The 20,907-nt window shown below is 43.5% G+C and overlaps 1 protein-coding gene across 9 annotated transcripts in view; it reads right to left on the reverse strand.

The window, feature by feature from the left end:
- zfhx3b (zinc finger homeobox 3b) overlaps positions 1 to 20,907 on the reverse strand; it is a 327,377-nt gene that overhangs the window by 52,140 nt on the left and 254,330 nt on the right. For all 9 annotated transcript variants that reach the window (XM_085761295.1, XM_085761312.1, XM_085761304.1 and 6 more), the window contains one exon: positions 8,856 to 9,087. In XM_085761295.1, the coding sequence (XP_085617421.1) occupies positions 8,856 to 9,087 (232 nt within the window). The remainder of the gene's footprint in view (positions 1 to 8,855; positions 9,088 to 20,907) is intronic.

Below are 20,907 nucleotides of genomic sequence, written 5' to 3' on the forward strand. Positions count from 1 at the left end.
AAAAGGAATCTTTAAAGGACTAGTAAGGGATCCACAAATGAACATGTAAAGACATAAAAAGGCATAAAATCTTTGTAGGATTTAGAAACCATCATAAAATGACGAAATATGCAGAAACTATTTTGAAACCAATGTGTAAAACAACACAGAGATGTTTTTCTTAAAACAATTACTTCTGCAGTTGCTTATTATTATATCCCAGAATAACATATTTAACTACTATATGTACACAATTCAAGTGTGGTTTTGCCCTTACTACAAGTTAAGGGCTCTTGTCCTGTACCATGCTGTTTTTAGTGTTGGGCAAACAAGCAGTGAAGTCTGTCAACCATGGATTCACATGCAAACTTTTATTGCTTTATTATCCATGTCTGTGTCATCGGATGCACGTCTTGCCAAACACATGCAGTTCTAGGGAGTGAGTAATTAAACACCATTGCTAGTACATAAAAAATCCTGTTGGTATTTGGAAGGGATTGATTATGGGTCCAAACCTCAGATACTGCTAACACAAATGTGTGTGTGTGTGTGTGTTTTTTTTTTTTGGTAATCACAGTGTTGCACTAAAACTCCCCCTCAATGGGCACTGTGGAACTTTATCTCCTCAGTGAGCATTTACAATGCAAATGAGTGGCTCCTCATTCGTTTTCCCTTACTTAAATATCATCAGTATCACTTCGCTCCAAATGGAAAGTGGGGAGAACATATCCACAGCCAACTAATAAAACAGCAGTGGCAGAGCAGCAGCATTTCCAGCCAAACAAAGAGTGACTGTGAGAGATAGGTCATCCACTGGACCAGGGGGGACACCATAAATCTGATGGAATAAGAATGTCCAACATTGTCACAACACAAATACTATTTTGTCTCAGACTGTCACTGGGCAGAAGACCACATCTGGTTAAACAGAGTGAGACTGTGGGCACAACATCCACAACATCCAGACTTCCTTTCTTCAACAAACAGAGCCTTAACAGGGTCGTTGGTGGCCACCACACAACAAGATATACTGTTATGTACTGTATGTGCTCATCAACCACAGAGTCTTTCACAACAGACATCCCCAGATAACCACTGTCTTACTGTGTGCCACGTTAACCATAGAATTCCACTAAAGTAGGTAAGGAAGTGACCTGTGATCAATGGCGGCCTACTGTGGCCTACTGTGGCCTACACCAGTGGCGTTGTGTGAGAATTTCTGTCCGTCACTGATATCCTGCTGCAGAGGGACAAGGACACCAAAACCAGTGTAATTCCCAGTATCCATGCGTGGAAAGTTCCCCCCCCAAATGTCACACACACACAGACACACACCATCACCGACATACAACAGAGTCTCCCTCCCACTCGTATCATCTTTTTGTGTTTTCCACCAAACTCATCCATTTCTCTTCACCCACCCTCCTCTCACCCTCCTCAGGTGGTGTGTAGTGTACTGTCAAGCACAGTGTGAATCAATGACTGGTGCTCACGCCCACAGGTAAAGGTCAGAAAGGTTCTCTACTGAATTATTTCTGCACTTCTCTCATTGCTGCCATCTGCCTGGCTGCTTTTAGTTGACGTGGTTGAGGCACTGGAGGGGACTCTTTTTTTGCTAATGCACTGAAAACATGGATGTGCATGTGTGTGTTTCGTGTCTATCCTGTATGTGTCTGTATCTTTTTTTTTTTCGTCTGTAAGCATGTTTTCTTCAGAGGCAACTAACATGACATGAATTTGCACATTAACCAACAGACACACACATGTAGTTACACACACACGCCCCAACACTTATGCACATTCTGTCTGCTACTCGTGCCTATCTATCAGAGTGGATAATGAATCACAACATCTGTGCTTTCAGCCAGCCATTGTTTCATCTCCCTTTATTCTAATGGAGCCTTCGAAGTGTGAGGGCAACATGCTGCTGGATGGGGCATCCTTCACTCTCTAGTTTTGTTTTGCTGTCAGCGAGGCCAATCGTCTCTGCTGGAGCCAGGGTGAACTCATCCATAGCACAGATCATGCCCTTTGATCCACCAGCTCTCTCTTGGGGGTACAAACAGCCTTATTAAAAATGGCTAAATAAAACTTTCCTCGCCTCGACTCGATAGTTCCCAAACTTTACCCCAGCTTCTTCTGTGATGCTGCCTATGGTCAAATTGAGCTGCCTAATTCTGACAGCAAGCAGCTCTATTCACCCAATACCAAAACATAGTAACAAATGAAGCAATCTAAGTGTTTAACAATTTATTGGTTCTACTTCCTAGACTACCTGGCAAACACTTGCACTACAATCAATATCATAGATGAGAACATGCTGAATGTGAGATGATAATGTGCGCCTTAGGGGGAAATTCTAGTAAGTAGCATGCAGAAAACTATATAATAAACTATTACCAGTGAGGACAAGCCAAAAAAAAGAGGAAATTGTATTTCTACTGTATCACAACCCCATGCGAGATAATTTACCAACATGTACAGCATGTATAGAAAATGTGCTGGTTGTGCATTCTTTGAGAGAGACAATGAGCCATGTTGACTTGGTAATTATGGGGAGACACAATTGGCTCTTTGTGATTGTAATCATATTAAAAGGGTTAGTGAAGTTTATTTAGTTATATTTATTTCTGTCCAAGTAGATGTTGACAAAGCACAACATCATATTCTCTAACAAGAAAAGTCAGCCACTCATACATTTTAGACTCACTGGAAAAATTACATTCTGGACATTAACACCGACCTATACATACTGTAAGTCCTATGCTGTCAGACACATTTCCTATGAATCAGTCATTAAAAGAGAAGAAACTGTCTAACGACTCTCCATCTTAAATGGACTTGTTTCTCCTTCATCTCATGCACCTGTATGGCAGTGACACGGCCGCTGCTATAATTAAACCCATCACAACCATTGTGTCTTTGTCACCTAATCTATTCTCTCCTCCCCTGTCTGTGTCTGTCTGTAACCACAGACTTCCCGCCCTCGGCTCTGAATGACAGCCCCTGTGGAGGCTGTGGTCACTCCACGTGAGTGACATGAGGGGCAGCAGGACTACTGCATTACCTCCTTCCCCTCCCTCCAAGCTCCTCCTGATCCTGCACCTCACACCACTGATCGCCACCTCTGCTCCAATATCCAGCAGCAAAGCCTCTAGGCCTGAAAATAGAACTCATTAACACGTTTAGTAAGTACAAATGAGATGACTGTCTCCTGATGGACTGTCTATCTTTTGGATCAGCTTTCAAGGAGAGTGTCTGGTAATGACAAGAGAGAGGGAAACCAATATTATAATGTGCTGCCGGTCTCTTCTGAAAATGGGCTTGATGACAGGGAGAGCCTCTTGCACCCACACACGGCCTGATTCTCAGTGTGGACACCTATGTGCGTGCTCATTTATGAGTGTGCGAGTTTGCAAAATAAAATCTGGTGCATATTGACACCCACATGACACAACTGACAGTGAAATCTCACACCGGTCATAAAACATACGGAGCACATACAAAGTGAACTCAGCCTGACCAGTCCGTCCATGTTCAACATACATAAAGAAGCTCTATTCGAAATTTTCCGATGCTCTGGACCTCACTGAATTTATCACTTATCTGACTTTCTATAAGAACATAAACATTCTGTCAAGAGAGTCAAATCTTAGCCATTTGTGATGCCTCTCTTCTCCTTTAAATCTGGTACATTGTACAGGCTGGCACACTGAGACCCAGACTTTACCCACGTTCCACCCTGAGGGCAAATCTAGCCCGTATTTACAGAATGAGGATTCAGTCAGGAGGTAGTAAAAATCTGGACACCAGACATTTTCATTCACAGCCATCCCAGAATAGAATGGCGGCTTTCTGGTCAATTTGCTATTACAGGATGAGCCAGCAGAGGAATTCCTACCAAGCCCGTCCATGAAGCAGAGGGCACAGGGAAAGAAAAGAGTTGCTTGTGTTAGTTAGAGCAGCAGGGTCATATGAATGCTGATACACAACTGGAAAATCTATAAAGCCATCATTTTGGCTTTTTAATAAACGTCTAGTCTTTTGTAATATTTTCAAAATGAAAAGTAATGTATTTATGAATTTCCTGGCACGTTCTGTGGACAGCAAACAATTTCCTATGCTGCCTAGATGCCCTTCGGACAAGGATTAGAAGGCAGGCGACTGACGGAGGCCTGACTGAGCTGTGGGCCCTCTGGGGCCCTGCTCATCCAGGCCTGCCCAGTCCTCATCCTCATATCCACTCTGCATCACCAGGGCAATAACAGCCTTTATTAAAAGCGCATTGCAGCAGTGTCTGTCTATACAACTTACTTTCAGATTGGCCATAATGTGGCATGTAGAAAGGGTCTGGTGGTTAGGGGCTACAATATCCTGTTTCTGGAAAGGTTTACTTTGCATTTTAACAAGCATGAATAAAGGAGGACATTCCAGAAATGGCTATCGTCTGTTTTGCTCTTGCCTGTGGGGGGGCAGAGGCTAGGACTATGGCCTTTGCATGCCATCAGAGCATGGTCTGGCTCACCTCTGATTTTACCTGGCTTTAACAGCTTTAGCTTAGCCACTGGATATGCACATACCTTAAGTATGTTGGCAGTGGAGGGTAAAGCCCTGTTAATGTGTTGCAAAAAGCAGTTGGAGGAAAAGGACGAAACACAAATGTGAAGACATGGTCCAATATAACGCATATTAGACATCTGGTAAAGTAGGTTTGACAGCATAGAGGACACATCCTGCCTAAAAATCATTGAATTTTAGAACGAGCTGCAAGGTGTTGTGCAAACCTGAAAATATGAGTGACTTTCCCCTATTTGCTTCATTAGCGTATTTCTCCATGTCACAGTCCATTTTCCTGCTTTTTTAGATTGTCTCAAGAATTATGCATGAGGAAGGGGGGGAGAGGGAGGCATGTGGGGAGAGAAGAGAAATGCCTCTGTTGTCAGGACAGGCCTTGCTATTAGGTGTGTGACCCTGACAGCGCACCCCTTTTAGCGAAACAAGCAATGGATCTCATATTGGATACCACTATTATGCAGTAATTTGTATGCATCCTTTCGTCTCATTTCCATTTAATAATGCACACAGCTCCCCTGCCCAGTTTCTCAAACTGGTCATTAAAAGTAATGCTGATCTAAACTGGGGGCTTAAGTTCCACTTACAAGCTCTCACGGTGTGGTGGATGAAACAACTGCAGAGTCAAAGTAAGATAACCCCTCCCCAAACCAGTCTTCGCCCTTGAATACCCAGGCCTCTATGTCTAAACAGACGGGAGACAATGACTGGTGGCTGCCCAGGCGGCCCCAGCCCCAGCCTTCTCCTTCCCAGCCTTCTAGGCTCACAGACAGGGATTTCCTCCTGCGATGAGAGCCAAGCCGTCACAGCCCAGCGATCAAGGGCCTGCCATCTGTGACTGAGGCAGATTTACAGCAGGAGCTAATCCACACTGTCAGCCACGTTTGTTCTCCATCTCTGCTTCCTCCATACACATACATACAAACACACACACATATGCCACCACTGAAAAATACTAATATTTTAGCCTTATAAAATGTTCTCTCTCCTGCTCTCTCTTTCTCTCTCACATACACAACAAAGCAAACATTTCTTGCAGAAGGGCATCCACCCTTCAGTGCAATTTAACTCTGCCCTTTTTAAAAGGCATGATCTCATTCTGTTCTGTGCTCAAAAAATAACTTTAGTCGATTAAATGTTAAGAAATGAGAAACCTCAATGTGTCATTGAGTTATATGCCCTGGTGAACATCATTCATATGAAATAGGGTCATCATACGCTCAAGTGTCACAGTAGTGCACACACGCAAGCTCCCAAAACTCGTTTCCCCCACTTCCTCTACATTTATTCTTGAATATTTTCTCATATTCTTCGTGTACAGTGCTGGCCTCTCTCTCACACACACACACCCTTATGCTTTACAATGACACTTGTCAGCACTCAGCAGTCACCATTAACCCATATACCTGACATCAACATGACACTAAGTTTTACTTCTTCTCTATAACCTCTAAAGCTAAAACATATTCTGTCCTCATGCTGTCAGACCCGCTGTCCTCACCAGTCAACGCTTTATGGGAGTTTAAACATTTCATTCCTGCCTTCTATGTCACATACATGCCTCTTTTCTATTTTTTGTGCACACCTGCCATCTCATAACGACCTGCCATCCGTAAAATTAGAAGACAACAGTGTTGCAGACCGAGCAATGGCTGAAGTCAACGCTGGGCTGTGTGGGTCTGGTGTCCCTCTGAGGCCTTCTTTCTCTCCCCATAGATAAAGGGTTAAAGAAGACAAATGGAGGCGGGGCCCACGGAGCAACATGCCTAAGCAGCACATTTTCAGTATGAGAATTAAAACAATGGAGGCCTGTTATCCCTGTGTTAGTCTAATTGGAAAGAAACCTCATTTCTGCTGTCGTTGCTCTCCTCGGACATTCAGCCCAGAGGAGATGTGGCACCAATCAAGTCTATGTTTGCTGCATGCTCATCAGCAGCATTAACATGCAAAGCTATGAAATGTAAAGTGTAAAACATACCAGATCATTCTATTATTGTCACCAATGGGTATCAGTCAACTTCATGTAAAGATTGCAGCACAAGGACACTATTGTCTGAAATCAAGAGATTTTTATAAAGGCATTTTGTCGTCCTACTGCTTTGCACCTCCTTTCTGTGTAATGTTGTCATGTGTTTGATGGCAGAGAAGCACTTACAGGATCACAGAACAGCAGCAGGGAGGGAATTATTGTCTAGGTGACCCAGAAATCCAGGGGCAACTTTGTTTTAACAAGCCAGGGAATGTTCCACACTTTAGCAACTATGCCTTAACCACAAAAAAGAGCCCCGTGCCACAGAAGAGCTAGTGAAGAGGAAATTAAATATTACACAAGGAGGGAAGAGTTTCAGCCCTTATTGCAGGGGTGGGGCTATGAGGTGGACTGGCGCAGTTGAGGCATCTGGGGTGTGAAATGGTAGAAGTGAGGGGTGTGGAGTCAGCAATTTCAGAGTTAATGATTAAAGACGCCTAGGTATGATCATTATTGAGATAATTTGATCAAGATGCTCGGTCAACACATTTCTTTTCTTTCCTTTTTTCTTTCTGTTTTTTTTTTTTTACACACTTCATTTTATTTAACTCACTTTAAAAAGAAACAAATGTAGATGTGTTGGATGGAAAACAATGACTAAGACCTAAATTATACTGAGTCATGATCATGGATTTTGTTTTTAAAAGCTTATCTGTCTGCAGCTTGTTCTAAGAACACAATGAATTTTCCTGATGAAGGCTCATAATTAGTAACTCAAAAACAAATTATATTACACAGCAGTCAAATAGTCCCTAGATTAAAGGCAACAATAGAAAGGCATTAACACCAATCCTGATAATGAAGCATCATCAAAACACACAATCATACTATAAAGACATCAAATCTCAAGCGCACTGAATACCAGCTAAAATTCAGTTTCATTAATATTTTGTTAGATACTTGCGGTCTGCTTGAGTATGTGAGGGTTATTGGAATTTGATTGAGCTCTGCAGGGGAGTAACCACTGTCTACACGTGCATGTGTGTGTATGTGCAATGATACTGCCCACACACAGCCCTACGGCAGAGGCCCATTACCAAACCTGAGGCTCAGATCTCTCACCCTGGCACAAACATAGGCATCTAGCACATCAAAGGTTAAAAAAGAAACAAAAAACAGGCCGATAAACACATTTATTTGCAAACAGCACAGCTCCTCCTGTCTGAACACAAAAAAGGAAATTCCCAACCCCCAACCCTTTTAACCTAAATGGCCCTTCCCCTCTTGCCTTCGCATGTTCGCTTGTCCACTGTACTGTAGTCATTAACATATTTGGAGTGCAGCGAGCAGAAAGCTTAATTGTCCCTAATTGCTCAGCTAAATATGTTCTCTAATGATTTGCTTCAGATCTGTGACTGCCTTTTGCGCAATTTCCCGGCCGCTGGCTTCATTATCCCTGCCTCCTTGGAACAAAGCATCTTCACAGGCTGGCCTTTTTCCCCCCTACATAACACAGACAGCAAGTATGTGTGCGAGGGAAGTAATAGTTCCCTCTTGGAGGGACACACAATAGAGCCCCTTTGTCAGGGCACAGGAGTTAAAGTGATTAGAAAACCAAATCTCTGCTAAGAAAGAGTGTTAATTGACCACAGCTCACTATTCCTAATCAGTCCATAATAAATGAGCAGTCAAAGCACTTTGTTTCAGACCTGCTACTGTTGTTGTAGCTGTGTCTGTTTTGTGGTGTTCTTGTTGTTGTTGCAGCTGCTGCAGTTGTTCAACTCCTCCTCCTCTGGCTTTAATGCTCTGTCTCAATATGTTTTTAATGGCCAAAAACGACAGCTCCTGTTAGCAGTGCAGGACGCAGGGCCTGCAGGAATATTTTGTGGAAATGATATTTACACCTAAAATTATTCCAAAAATACCTGGCAACGTGCCATGTAGTGTTCTCCCTATTTAAAATGTGTGATCTACATTTGAGTATTTCACATGAATTTCACTTATGACTGTGCCACTTCTTTTGAAACAAAAACAACAAACAGTACAACAACAATAATAACACTAAACCCTACACAAAAAGGATTTTGTTGTCTTTTCCAAATAGATGCTATCCATTAATTATGCAGATTCTATGGAGAGGGATATCAAGAGGAAAGCAAGTTGCCAGTTCCGATGCCAAATTCTGACAAATGAGGCAGAGAGTGTCTCAGTTGTGCGAGAGGTTGTGTGTTTGTGTGCAAGAGACAGAGTGACATTGGTAAAGAGATCGAGAGAGAAAAACAAAGAAAAGGAGACACAAGAGATACTAAATAGGGCCACAGGGGCAGGTTCTGACCTGTATCTGAAGAAGGGCATTTGCGAATGGTGAAGATGGAACTGAGGTCCTCCTCTTCCTCCGGCAGGCCCTTCTGCAAGCGCTGCAGCTTCCTGAGGCTCTCGCTGCGCTGGTGCTTCATGGAGCGCACATGCTGGATCAGGTTGAGCTTGGCCTTGGTCGAGTAGTTACACAGCACACAATGGTAGTAGCAGGCATCACCCTCCACCGCGTTTTCGTGCTGCTGCAGGTGCTGTGGGAGGGGATGGAGAGGGAGAGAGAGAGAGAAAGAGAGCGAGAGATAGAGAAAGAAAGAAGCAGAGAGAAAGAAGAAAAGAGAGAGAAAGAGGTTATTGTAGATGGCAGAGAGCTGGCTAGGCACTACCGACTCACTTTCACTCACACAGTTGGCAAATGAACAAATCAATTCCCAATCACAGCCCTGTTGTTTAACATCCAGACCTCTTCCACTTCAGGACAACTGTTTGGACTGCGCACTTTGCCTGTGTGAGTGTCTGTATCAGTGGGCTAACAGGACAGGAGAGGCCTGGGAGGCACGCAAATCTCAGGGGCCCGAGGGTGGGCAGGAATCGCATCAGCCACCCTTCAGAAGCTGAGGGTCTACAGCCTCACAGACGGAAGGGAGCATTGATCCCCTTCACTCAACAGAAGCCTCTCGTCTCTGAAAAGGAAACTCCAAACATCTGCCTGTTTCACGCATGGGATACTAAATATTGATCATGGCGAGTTAAATCCTGGCTCTCTCATAGAGAAAGGGAAGCAAAGTCAGCCAGTGGTGAGACAGGAGGGGGATTGAGCACATTCTGAGAGAAACTGGAACATTCCGCAACAGGAGGACAACCTTCAGAGGACAGGAAATCAGCACCAGTATTGACCTGTCAACCCCAGCACTTCCTCCAAGAATCAACAGCAGGCCTAGTCCAGTCTCCAGGCCACCCTCCGTAGTGTCACAACATGCCTGTAACACCCTGTAGTGACACCATACCACCACAACCTCTTGTCACACCACAGAGCTCCAGTCTAATTACCTCCTGCATGGCTCAATCAATGATGCAAGGCCAACACAATATGGCTGGGCCTGGTGTGAGCAACACAGTTATTGACCATTACCCTAAAGCATCACACTGATGGTTTCTGCATGTTTATAATAAAAGCCCCAGACTCAGTATGGCCACTTGCGTCAGATCTGTCATGTGCTTCTTCTATATCAAACTCTGCCGTCTTGCTGTGGATTTCTGTGGCTACAATCAATGTCAATCACCAAAAGTTTTCCTCCTTTTACTCTAATCCCCTTGGCTCCCATATCTCCTGTGAGACATGCTGAGACAACAACAAACTAATTGTACACTCTAATACGTTCACAAAAAAGTCATTTGATGAACATAGACACTTAAAAAGCTTTTTAATACGTGCATGTAAATTGTGATGACAATTATGCTTATTAAGGCCATCTCTAACAAGGTAAGATGCACGTGGAAATTAACCTACAGTAAGAAGAAGCTAATTATTCACATCATCAACAGTGCTGAAAGCTTGTAATTGTAATTAAAGTCGGGTCTACTCAGTATTTTGGGATCAGAGTATAAATTTCCCTGCGGTCATTTACTTCAGGCTTACACCTAAAAGGTTCAGAAAACTGAATCACTCATCAAGAAGAAACTGAACTGTCCTCTCCTGCACTGGGTGCCTTGTTTGCCTGGCTGTAAAATGTAAAAGCAATGGAAACATTAGACATTTAACCACATTACAGCCAAATCAGGTGTTGACAGGCTGGCGAAAAAAAAAGTCATAACAATATTATGCCTCCCTAAAATGCTCATGTCCCCTTCTCCTAATGTTTAATTTTCTGGCAATATTGTAATATTGCTATGGGGTTTTCTGAGCTATTGTATTTCATTCTCTTTGGTTTCATATTTCTCACTTCTACACCTAAAATGTGCATTAAGACACCGCTTCCAGGAAAAGGAATAGGAGTTTTTTTTTTCCTCCTTTTTGTGAGCCCCACAGCTCAGAGTAATAGAGTTATTAGGTGATTGTAAAAGGCTGTGTGTCTCTGTGTGCTCTCCTTTCTCGCCTCGTTTTAAGCCATCCATGATGTCATGAATAGGTGTTGCGGGATATTGTGGGAGCCCTCCTCCTTCTCCTCCTTTTTCCTCTGTGCACAAATATTGCATCAGAACTAAGGTAGAGGGAAACCTGAGAGACAGATTCAGTTATAGATAGCACCAAATCCATCATGCAAACTACTCTTAGTCACAGCAGATGTCTTGCATTAAAAAAAAGAGAGTTCTTGCCGCAAATGACTCAAGGCTGCAAAAATCTACAAGAAGACAAGTTTTAAAAAAAATGACAGCACCTGACCGAAACTTCAAAGACAGTCTCAGGGGGTAGAAAAAAAAATTCTGGGAGTTTTATAGTTTCCCATAAAAACCACAGGGTTTATATAGGAGTGAACCCGAGACTGCCTGCCCCAGAATCAGCCATAATTCACAATAAACCTGACTGGCCAGGAAGATGGCCTTAACAGGGCCAAAGCTGGTCTGCCCCAGTGCTTGTAGCTCTGTCTACAAAGTCAAACGGTTACACCTGTAAACCACAACTTTCACCATCTCTGCACTGGCCATGACCCAAGGTAGTCTGGGGGTATTTTAGAGCCAGTGAACAAGGTAAAAGATCAAACCAATGACGAGTGATCAGTGAGGTGGGTCCCAGGTCATTCAGAGGCAAAATAACACCTTAGTTTCTGGTTGAGGATAAAGAGACCCATGAAAACAACAACCCTCTGATCATCACATGCACAGATTTTCTCCAATATGGATTCTCACTGGATTCCTGAGGAATTATCCATGTGAGAGACCACTGGGATAATATCTAAGGGCATAAACACAGTATGGACACAGTCTGTCTCCTTCCCCCCTCCACACACAGATGCGTGCACACACCAACACACACACACACACACACACACACACACACACACACACACACACACACACACACACACACACACACACACACGCTTTGAATGTGAAACATAATAATGCACGAGACAGGGCCTATGTCTGTTTCCTATGAACCTGCAATGAAGCCCCTAGTTGATAAATCACCTCCAACTGGAGTGCAGGAATTTGGCGGCTTAATGAAAAAGTCATGTTGAGCCGGGAGGAGTTGGTCGGCCAGGCTCTGGGGTTTCTAAGCGCCCTATCAAGGCCCCGACAGAAGGGGAGCTGTGGAGCATAATGGGAGGAAACTGGCTGGGTCAGTGGCATGGATTCAATACCACTGAACTGTCTGGGAATTTGCAGCAGTCATATAAGAGATAGTACAAGCGTGTGACCGCCTAGAATGCAGTGATGTACTCAACAGGGTGACATGCGGTGTGCATGAGGATTTACTGTGTGTGGTCTGATTCAACAGATAAGATCACAAAGGTACATTGATTGTAGGAACCTTAAAGATGTTTTAAAATACATCAGTCATTTTGTGGTTATCTTCAAGTGTTTTACACAAAAGATGCAAAGAAATCCATTCAAGAAATTTTCTTAAACAGAGACTTTATGAGACAGAGTTTGTGATACTAAATTATCTATTTTTTTAAAACAATTACCCTGACAGATCACCTTTAATTAGTTGTTTTTTTTTCCTGCTGGAAGCCCAGTTCTAAGCTTTGTTAAATACCACAGTGGTTTTCAGAGTTTAAAAATGCAATCATAGTTTTTCAAGCCTCTCTCTTTGATGGAGCACCTTGTCTCTTTCTGTGGAGGCTGAAGCAGTGCTCTGTGCTTTTTCAGGTAAAGAGGGGCAGGGGCGGTGTGGGCACCACCCCATCCTCTCTCTCACAACTCCACAGTGCACCTTGCTCTCTGAGTGGGCAACACACGCCTGTATCGGTTTCACCACCCACCCAGAGCACTGCATACATCTGCATTTCCATCCACTTAAATGCAAAGTAAAAGTGCACCTTTAACACAAAACAGTGTGGTTGCTGAGAGAGTCCAATTCACACAAGATGGAGGTGGGTATTACTGGAAGGGTGGAAGGGAGACAGAGAGCCAGTAATTCCAAAGAATAGCTCCCAATGGAGCCGAATAATGCAGCATCGACGCGCAAAACACACGTACAAATGTAAAGAATATCAGAATTGTACACGCAGACATTCACGCATATACACACAGATTCACACACACTCACAGCCACATACCATTATGATCATACCCTAATTTCCACCATTAAATTTGGCAGTGCTGTTAATACAAAATTAATGCATTAAAACAGATGACGATCTGTGAGCTAAATAGCTATCAATTCTAAGAGAGCTGCCAAATTCCCTCTGTGAGAGAGCCAGTGAGTATCAGCCTGGATATTGCTTTGTAATTGTCTCGCTGATTCTCGGCACTAAAAGCTGTGTGTGTGTGTGCACGTTTGTGTGTGTGAGCGTGTGTTCAATGTGTTCTTCATGGGAGGTTTACACAGGTTGCAAAACTTCAATTCACACCTGAAGCCATGCACCGCAGTAGATCTGGCCTGTACGCTGATACAGATCAGAAGACAGCGTCCACCGAAATCAGACGGGAGGGTTTTCTCTATCACCTGACATGAAAATGTACAAACTAGTTCCTGGCTTGAGACGTGTTAGAATGAGTAAAGCAGCACCTTTGTTCTTCAGAAACAGTGATGTCATGGCAGAAATTATAATGAATGAGGTAACTGTATTTCTCTCTGAAGGGAGACAATGTAATGTGCCTGCTGGGCTGAAACATGAACTATGGCCAAAGGGAGAAGAAAACACCTTTGTGTCTCATTACACATGAACAGCTATAGCACATATATATATTTAGTGTGTACATTTTCTCATTTATATATTTTTTGCTATCCTGTTGCATCCAGAAGAGAAAATCTAAATTGTCCAATTGCTGCCTAATTCTGAAAGTTATAAATCAGGATTAAACTAAATTTTAAAACCGATTATTTTAATGAGGATTAAGTTTGGTGTTAAATTCTGGAGAATGAAAATAATTCAATGTACAGTAATGACCCCTTTCTTCACAGCAGCAGTGTTTTTCTACATGTGCAGAGATTTGTCGGGGACTTGATTCTCATAAATCTGCACTCTGGGATTCCCCTGGAATGTACGCAGGTTATTTAGCAAAGCAAAGCAGAGTGACTGGAGTCAGCGAGTGCTTGCAGTTTGGCCAGTGATTCCCTGTCTGCCAGCGGTACGAACAACAGCTCCAACCACAGAGGCCCCACTGGGTGCCAAGTGTGGTGGCTGCTTTGAATTAGCCACTGCATGCTGCAACATGCCGAAAAGTTAGGTTGTGGCTTAAGGGGGCTGCGTATTCCAGGCACAAACTGTCTATACCTACTGCCTCCTGAACCTCACTCCATCCGTGTCCTTTCCTCCCCTTTACTGCTCCCAATCCCTGCTACCCCTCCACCCCATTCTGTCCCTCTGCCTCAGAGCCCATAATGTGGTAAGTTGCTTCCTCTATTGCTTTGCTGTAGCAGTGATCCATCGCTACCAGTGAATAAAAACAGGCTGTATATTTGTCTCTGGAAGGGAAGAGAGAAGCAAAATGGACCTCTGCGTAGCAAGGGAGGGCAGTAAGGTAAAGATGGATCACTGTAGGTGTCCTTGGAGAGGATGACTTAACACAGACCCATGAAACAAAGTAGCCTGAGCACGGTCATAGAGACACTTAAAGACAATACAGCTGCTGGTATTCCACACCCACCACTCTTACTTACTTTAACATTAAATAAAGCAATAATTATTGAATTCCGTTTGAATGAGTAAGATGCTAGAAAGTAAACAATGGGAACATAATTGCAGAGGGAAGGCAATCAATGCAGGCAGTCATTTGGGCCATGTTGATTGTGTAGGCTGCTGTATGTGCTCTCTGTGTGTGTATGTGTGCACATTTGTGTAGCCATTGCAAGTCTAAGGTGAGCTAAAGGGAGTATGTGCTGTGACAAGGAGCTGAGTAATACACTCTCCCATACACACGCACAAAACAAGAGCTGGGTAATCCCTCCTTCAATAATGACCCAGGGCTCTAAACAATAGCTCTCAATCAGCTGATCAATGTGTCCACATAATTCATGTGCGAGTCACTGTCTTTGAAAGGGGTGGAGGGGGAGGATAAGCAAGCGGGCGGTAGAGAGATCAATGTCCTGTGTGGTGATAACGAGCCTGGGCCTATATCCACAGGAGCCCCACACTGGCGTCCAGGGTCTCTCTCATTAAGAACATTTGGATAAGCATGACTATACATACATAATGTGCACTTCTAAGCCAGATAAACACATTTCACCCCCCGTCTTAATGAGCTCGGTTCTGCATTTGTGACATACAGCAATGACTCCAAAGCAGGCAGGATATGATGTCAATCCCCAAATAAGAAAAAAAAAAGAAAAAAAAGAGTAAAGCAAATTAACAGCAAGCTGTTGGCCTCCTCTTTCAGTAGCTAATTAACAGCTTAACCTCCTGGTGCTTTTATGAAAGCCATACTGGGAGGAGCTTGCCAAAATTGCAGTACAATAAGTTTGCCTGCAGGAGGCGAGGGCAGGGTGGAGCCGTGGGGGTACCCAAACAACTGTTACAGCCACTTGATGACATGTGTACTGGCAAGGTACCATCTGGAAGCTGAATGGGGGCAAATCAGGACCTGCCCTGGCCCTTCTCTCCATTACTCACAGTACTGTGTCAACATAACAACCCTCCATTTTGGACAGTGGTGACAATAATTACTTGTAGAGGGAAGAACATTTTTTTTGATTTTCATTGGAAAAAACAAAACAAAAAAACAGGAAGCACAAAGCAGGCTGAACAGGTTGAGATGAGATTTTGAGTGAATACTAGTCCACTGAACCAGTGTTGCGCTAACTTTAGTCACAATAAGAAGTCATGACATTGGGGAAGAGAGAGAACAGGTTTTGGGATGTAACAAATCTTTTAGCTGTGATAGTGGCAGCAGGAAAACAAATAACAAAGAGCAGGAACTTCTGTGTGAAACCAAGGCTAGACTGATACTTAAGTAAAGGAGATATGAAACAAACAGGTTCGTGGAAAATACACACACACACACACACTTGCAACTCCAACAGCGCCAACCTAACTTCACAAATCTCCAACACAGTATCTCAATATGCTTCATAAGCAGACAGAGACAACTGCACCCACAGGCCATTACACTGGCATTACACTACAAACCACTCGCTGTCTTCTGGCTGTGACATTGGACAGACACAGAAGACTTCAATCTGAATCTCATCTAACATGACTCCAGGCTTTACATGTTTAAGTATACAGCCTTTTCACATGCTTCCTGTAATGAAGTTAGGCCGACTAAAGACACCTAAAGCTATCAATCAAACAGAATCTGCTTGAACAAATTCATGAAAGGCACAATACGAGCTGTCTGAACAGAGCTATGCAGAAGTGGACTCGGCTGTACTGTAGGCCATTGATGTGTAGCCTGTACCCACACAGCTGACAGGAGTCTCAGACACCTCACTGCCTCTCATTTGTCACTTGCCAGTCAGACAATAGCATCGCGGCCTTGCCTTGTAGACCAACTCGGAATCTGAGCAGCAAAAAGCTTCTTAGATGGAGACGAAGGATGAAAAACAGTTTGGCGAGGGCAGAGGGGAACGAGCCCAATAAGAGTGAGCGGGACAGTGAGTCGGGGCATTGGGGGGGGGGGTTGTTGGATTAAGATACAGGCAAACACCACTTGTAATGATTAATGCAGTCAGTGAGAATTAAATTCAGAGCAGGAACATTACCCAAACACAATTAGTCCTCGAGAACAAACATCACACTATGCTGTGAATGCAGATTCATTGCCATATCATTGTGCGGGAGTAGCCATCAGAAGTCAAAAGGACTCCAGAGGTAAAACTTAACATGTCAGCTGTGGTTTTCTAGAGTGTCAGTGTTGCGATTATGTGTCCCCTTCCTACGTTCCTGGCTTCTATGACCCAGAAAAAAAGCCCTTAAATGTGCCCACAGCGGTAGGGTTGACCAAAAGCCATGCTTACTGAACTGCAGGTCTGCCCACGCTCTTGCTTCTAAGCCTATTGTCATTAGTTGATCTCCTGTTCCACCTTTTCGCTGACGTAACGGCAGAGAGGAGACACAGAATACAGTCTCCTCCGGCTTGTATTATCTAGCTTTCACCCCTGGCGTTCTCAGTTTGGTAGTGTAAATATTTCATTACCACATAATTGGTTGCTGCTTCAGGCTACGCAATAAGGCTGTGATAGCTTTAACGCTGTATGTTTTCTCACTATCCTGTATCCTTTTTTATGTAAAATTCATAGAAGTGTGTTTTGGGGAGCGGGTGTGGGAGATCTCATAAGGGGAAATGTTTAGTTGTTCGTGCACTGCCCTCACACGAGTTCGCTAGAGACACCAGCTAATTAAGAACAGTGATGATGTGCTCAGCCAGTGTCAATATTTAACCCAGTCTTACACAGCTATCTTTATTAGCAGCATTGCACTGACAAAAGGAGCAACATGGCCTTTGAGAGGTCCTCTTCTTAAAATGAAAATTAATGAGTGGGGTTGAGTGGAGGTGAATATACAGAGTAGGTCTATATGTGGAACATGAAGTACCTTGTTGGAGTGGAACTGCTGTTGAGGGTTCTTCAAGCAATTCATACACCAAACACCCACTGGTTTCACCTGTCAGCTCCTCTATACCAGGAAACTGAAAAGCTGCAACTTAATGACTGAAACCCTGACATTTCACTTTTGATATGGAGAACAAACTAGAAATAAAAAGCTAAACAATGCAAGTGATATGAAAAACAAACCTGCTTCTGTCAGATGATATTAAAAAACAATACAAATATGAAATAAAAATACCCATATCCTCTGAATCTTCCTGTTCAATCTTCTGTTAGAAATCTGTAAGTCTTTATTACTTTTTTTTTTTTAAATAACGTTGCTATAACCAAAATGCACAATGTCACAGCTGTGGTCTCTCCCTCATAAGGACCAAACTTTGATTTTTTTTTCTTCTTCACAAGACCCATAGTAGCCTTTGACCTATGCCCACAGGGAGATAATGCACTTGTGTTGAAAAATGGTGCTCCGTGCAGTGCCCCCCTTCTTCCCATGAGCATAGCCAACTCTATCACTAATACATATGGACCGTGCTAACACTGGCTTCTTTACTCATTAGCCAAAGAAAAAAACATAACTCCACTTTCCATAAAAGAGAAACAAAAGTGCTCATTGATCAGTGAAATCAATTTAGGATCAATAACCTAAACCCTCATCATTTCCAGAGCAGCATAATTGCAGCTGAGATATAGTTGTCATCACTAAAAATCAAACACAGACCAGACTAATTGGAAGAGGCCTATTGCTTTGGCCACGCTGGCAAAAAGCCTCACAAAGCCCCAGAAAGACTTGTGATAGCCAGTCACTAGAGCTTCCCAAAATAACTGTTCATGCCATTAGCAAAGTGTCATCATGGAGGTCACCGTGCTGGCTGCCTGTTTGGGGACATCTAATACAGGGCATAGCGAGCTACCACACAAGAGTGCTTTGTATCCCTTCCCATGTAACTTGTGCACATAAGTTATTAAACCCTAATTTTATAGGACACCTTGTGATTTTAATCTAATGTTTTGGAGGAATGTCCTTATTAGACAATTTGTTGCTGACCTCTGTGTTAAGCAATGGTCAGAAAAAAAGATGTCATTTTCCACTCCAGTAGTTGAGCACTGTAAAGAGGCTTAGAGAGCTGGTAAAGCAAAGAGGCGTGCCTGATATAATAGATATTTCACAGGCTGGCATTGCTGCCAAGCTGCCCTTACTGGCTACACCATATACACAGCTCAATCGTGCAAAAAATCTCAAACTATACTTCAAAGCCTACCACTTTTCCCCTTCCTGTTTATTGATTAGATAGAGCTCTTGTTCAGTAATTGTGCAGTAAATCAAGCATGGTGAGCACTAATCTCAACCCCGGGAGGAAAGTGTTAAAGGTAAAACCTGCTGAAAAGTGCATAATTACGGTGCTGTGTTCAGCCAGGAGAGAGGATATACTCCTCCCTCTCACATTTCTCACTCTCTGCCTGCGCAACCAGAGGCAGCAGGGAGAGGGGTTGGCAGAAGAGCAACGGGAAGTGTATACAGTTTCTAACCACCTCTCACTCCCTCCCTTACTCTTTTAATCCTTCTCCCTCTCAGTGCATTCCCAACCAAAGCGCCGGGGGCGCCATGCTTGTAAAGAAACCACAGCCTTTTGAGTGCCTCTTGTATTTACAAACGGAGGCATGTTGGAATCAAAGGCATTACCACATGACATAACACATTAAACAGTTGGCAGATTGAGAATTTATAGACTGAATAGATAGTGAGTGGGGTAAACAGGAATAGTGCCATTGTTGGATCAGTTTAACAAGCTATACTTGGTATTAGAGCCAAACTTACCTAAACCAGAGCACAGGAGAGGAGTCAACTGCAGCAGCTCCCTCCTTTCCCTTGCTTTGCCTTCCCTCTTAACACACAGCTCAGACTACACTCCAGGTGGAGACAGCTATCACTTTCCCATCAACTTCCTGTTCCTCTTGTCTCTCCACCCCCCTTTTCTCTCCGCTCTCTCACTCCCAGCTGCACAACTTGGTTTTCTGTGCCATGTTTGAAGAAATACAAAGCTGTATCTTTTCCCACATCTTTTGAAATACTCAAATCTGCAGTTAAGGGATTTTTTTTTGCTCCTTATCCCTCTTTCTCTTATCCTCCTCCCCCAACACTTTCCCTTGTTGCTGTTCTGCCTAATCTCACCTCAGTTTTTATTTCACCCTCATCAGCAGGGACCTAAAAATAAATGATAAATGGAATATGATATTTTAAAGTCTTATCTCTTATCTGTTCTTACAGGGGGAAAAATAGGGTAGTTAATCCTGCAGATCCTACTCAAATTGATTAATCAGCACATGCGGACAATCAAATAAATGATTAATATTCCCCAGTCCTGTGGTCGGACAGTTACCCCTGAAACCATCAGTAATAATTCAGTAACCCTTCCCAGACCACAGGCTGCAGCTAGTCAGCTTCACTCAGCATCAGTCCTCTGATGTTCAGCAGGACTTTGAACTCCCTGCACAGAAACTCAGACACACCAGGGGTAAAACAATCTGCAGTCTACTCTCTCTCCAACCCTCCTACAATGCCTGACTACCTGATCAGACTCACCATATACAATGCATTTACAGAAATTAGGGAGAGGAAGAGCAACATATAGGATAAAGGAGTAGCCTACCTCATATGTGCTACATAAACTGATCTATATTCTCCAGTTTTGCAGTGACTGCACAGACAGACTATTATACAGCACAAAAGGAACTCTCTCAAAGTGTTGCTACTGTATATAATAATACAGAAACCAATTATAAAAATATCCATTCTGCCATGCAAAAAAAAAGCACATGCATACCTGGAATGGTGTTATGTAAGCTTTAGGTGAAGTGCCTAAAAAAATAATGCCACTGTGTTCCCACAGCTAGAGAACCAGATGTCTCCGGGCACTCACACACAGACAGACTGACAGAGAGGCAGGCTGTTTAGCAGCAACTCTCCCAGGCCTAACCACACTGAGCACACCCTGTCCTGCTGCTGGACAAAGGAGGGAATCTCCATTGAAAAAGGCCTTCTTTTCTCTCCCATTACCCATGCTATTCTCCCTCCCACAGAGGTCAACGAACAGCCATCTTTGTGGCACTCCTCTGCATCTGCCAGCTATAACTGTTATTAATCAGGAAGACGGCCAGAGGCAGAAGAGTGCACCTCTTGCTCCCCCACATTTGCACCCAGGCAGGGAATGAATGGTAGTGGTGGGGGTGGGTGTCGGGGTTGGACGGGAGATATATGTGCGTATGCACGTGTATATGACTTAGGGTGGGGGGGGGCACAGGGTAAACACTGCTTGTAGGTGTGGAATGTCTGCTCTGCTCCTAGTGGGCCTGCAGTGCTACAGTACAGCTGTGAATCTGTGCGTCTGTCTCTGTCACTGCTTGGACAGATGAAGTTATG

The sequence above is a fragment of the Trachurus japonicus genome, chromosome 3 (genome assembly GCF_045865225.1).
Source record: "Trachurus japonicus isolate A0001 chromosome 3, Traja_1.0".
NCBI classification, from domain to species: Eukaryota; Metazoa; Chordata; class Actinopteri; order Carangiformes; family Carangidae; genus Trachurus; species Trachurus japonicus.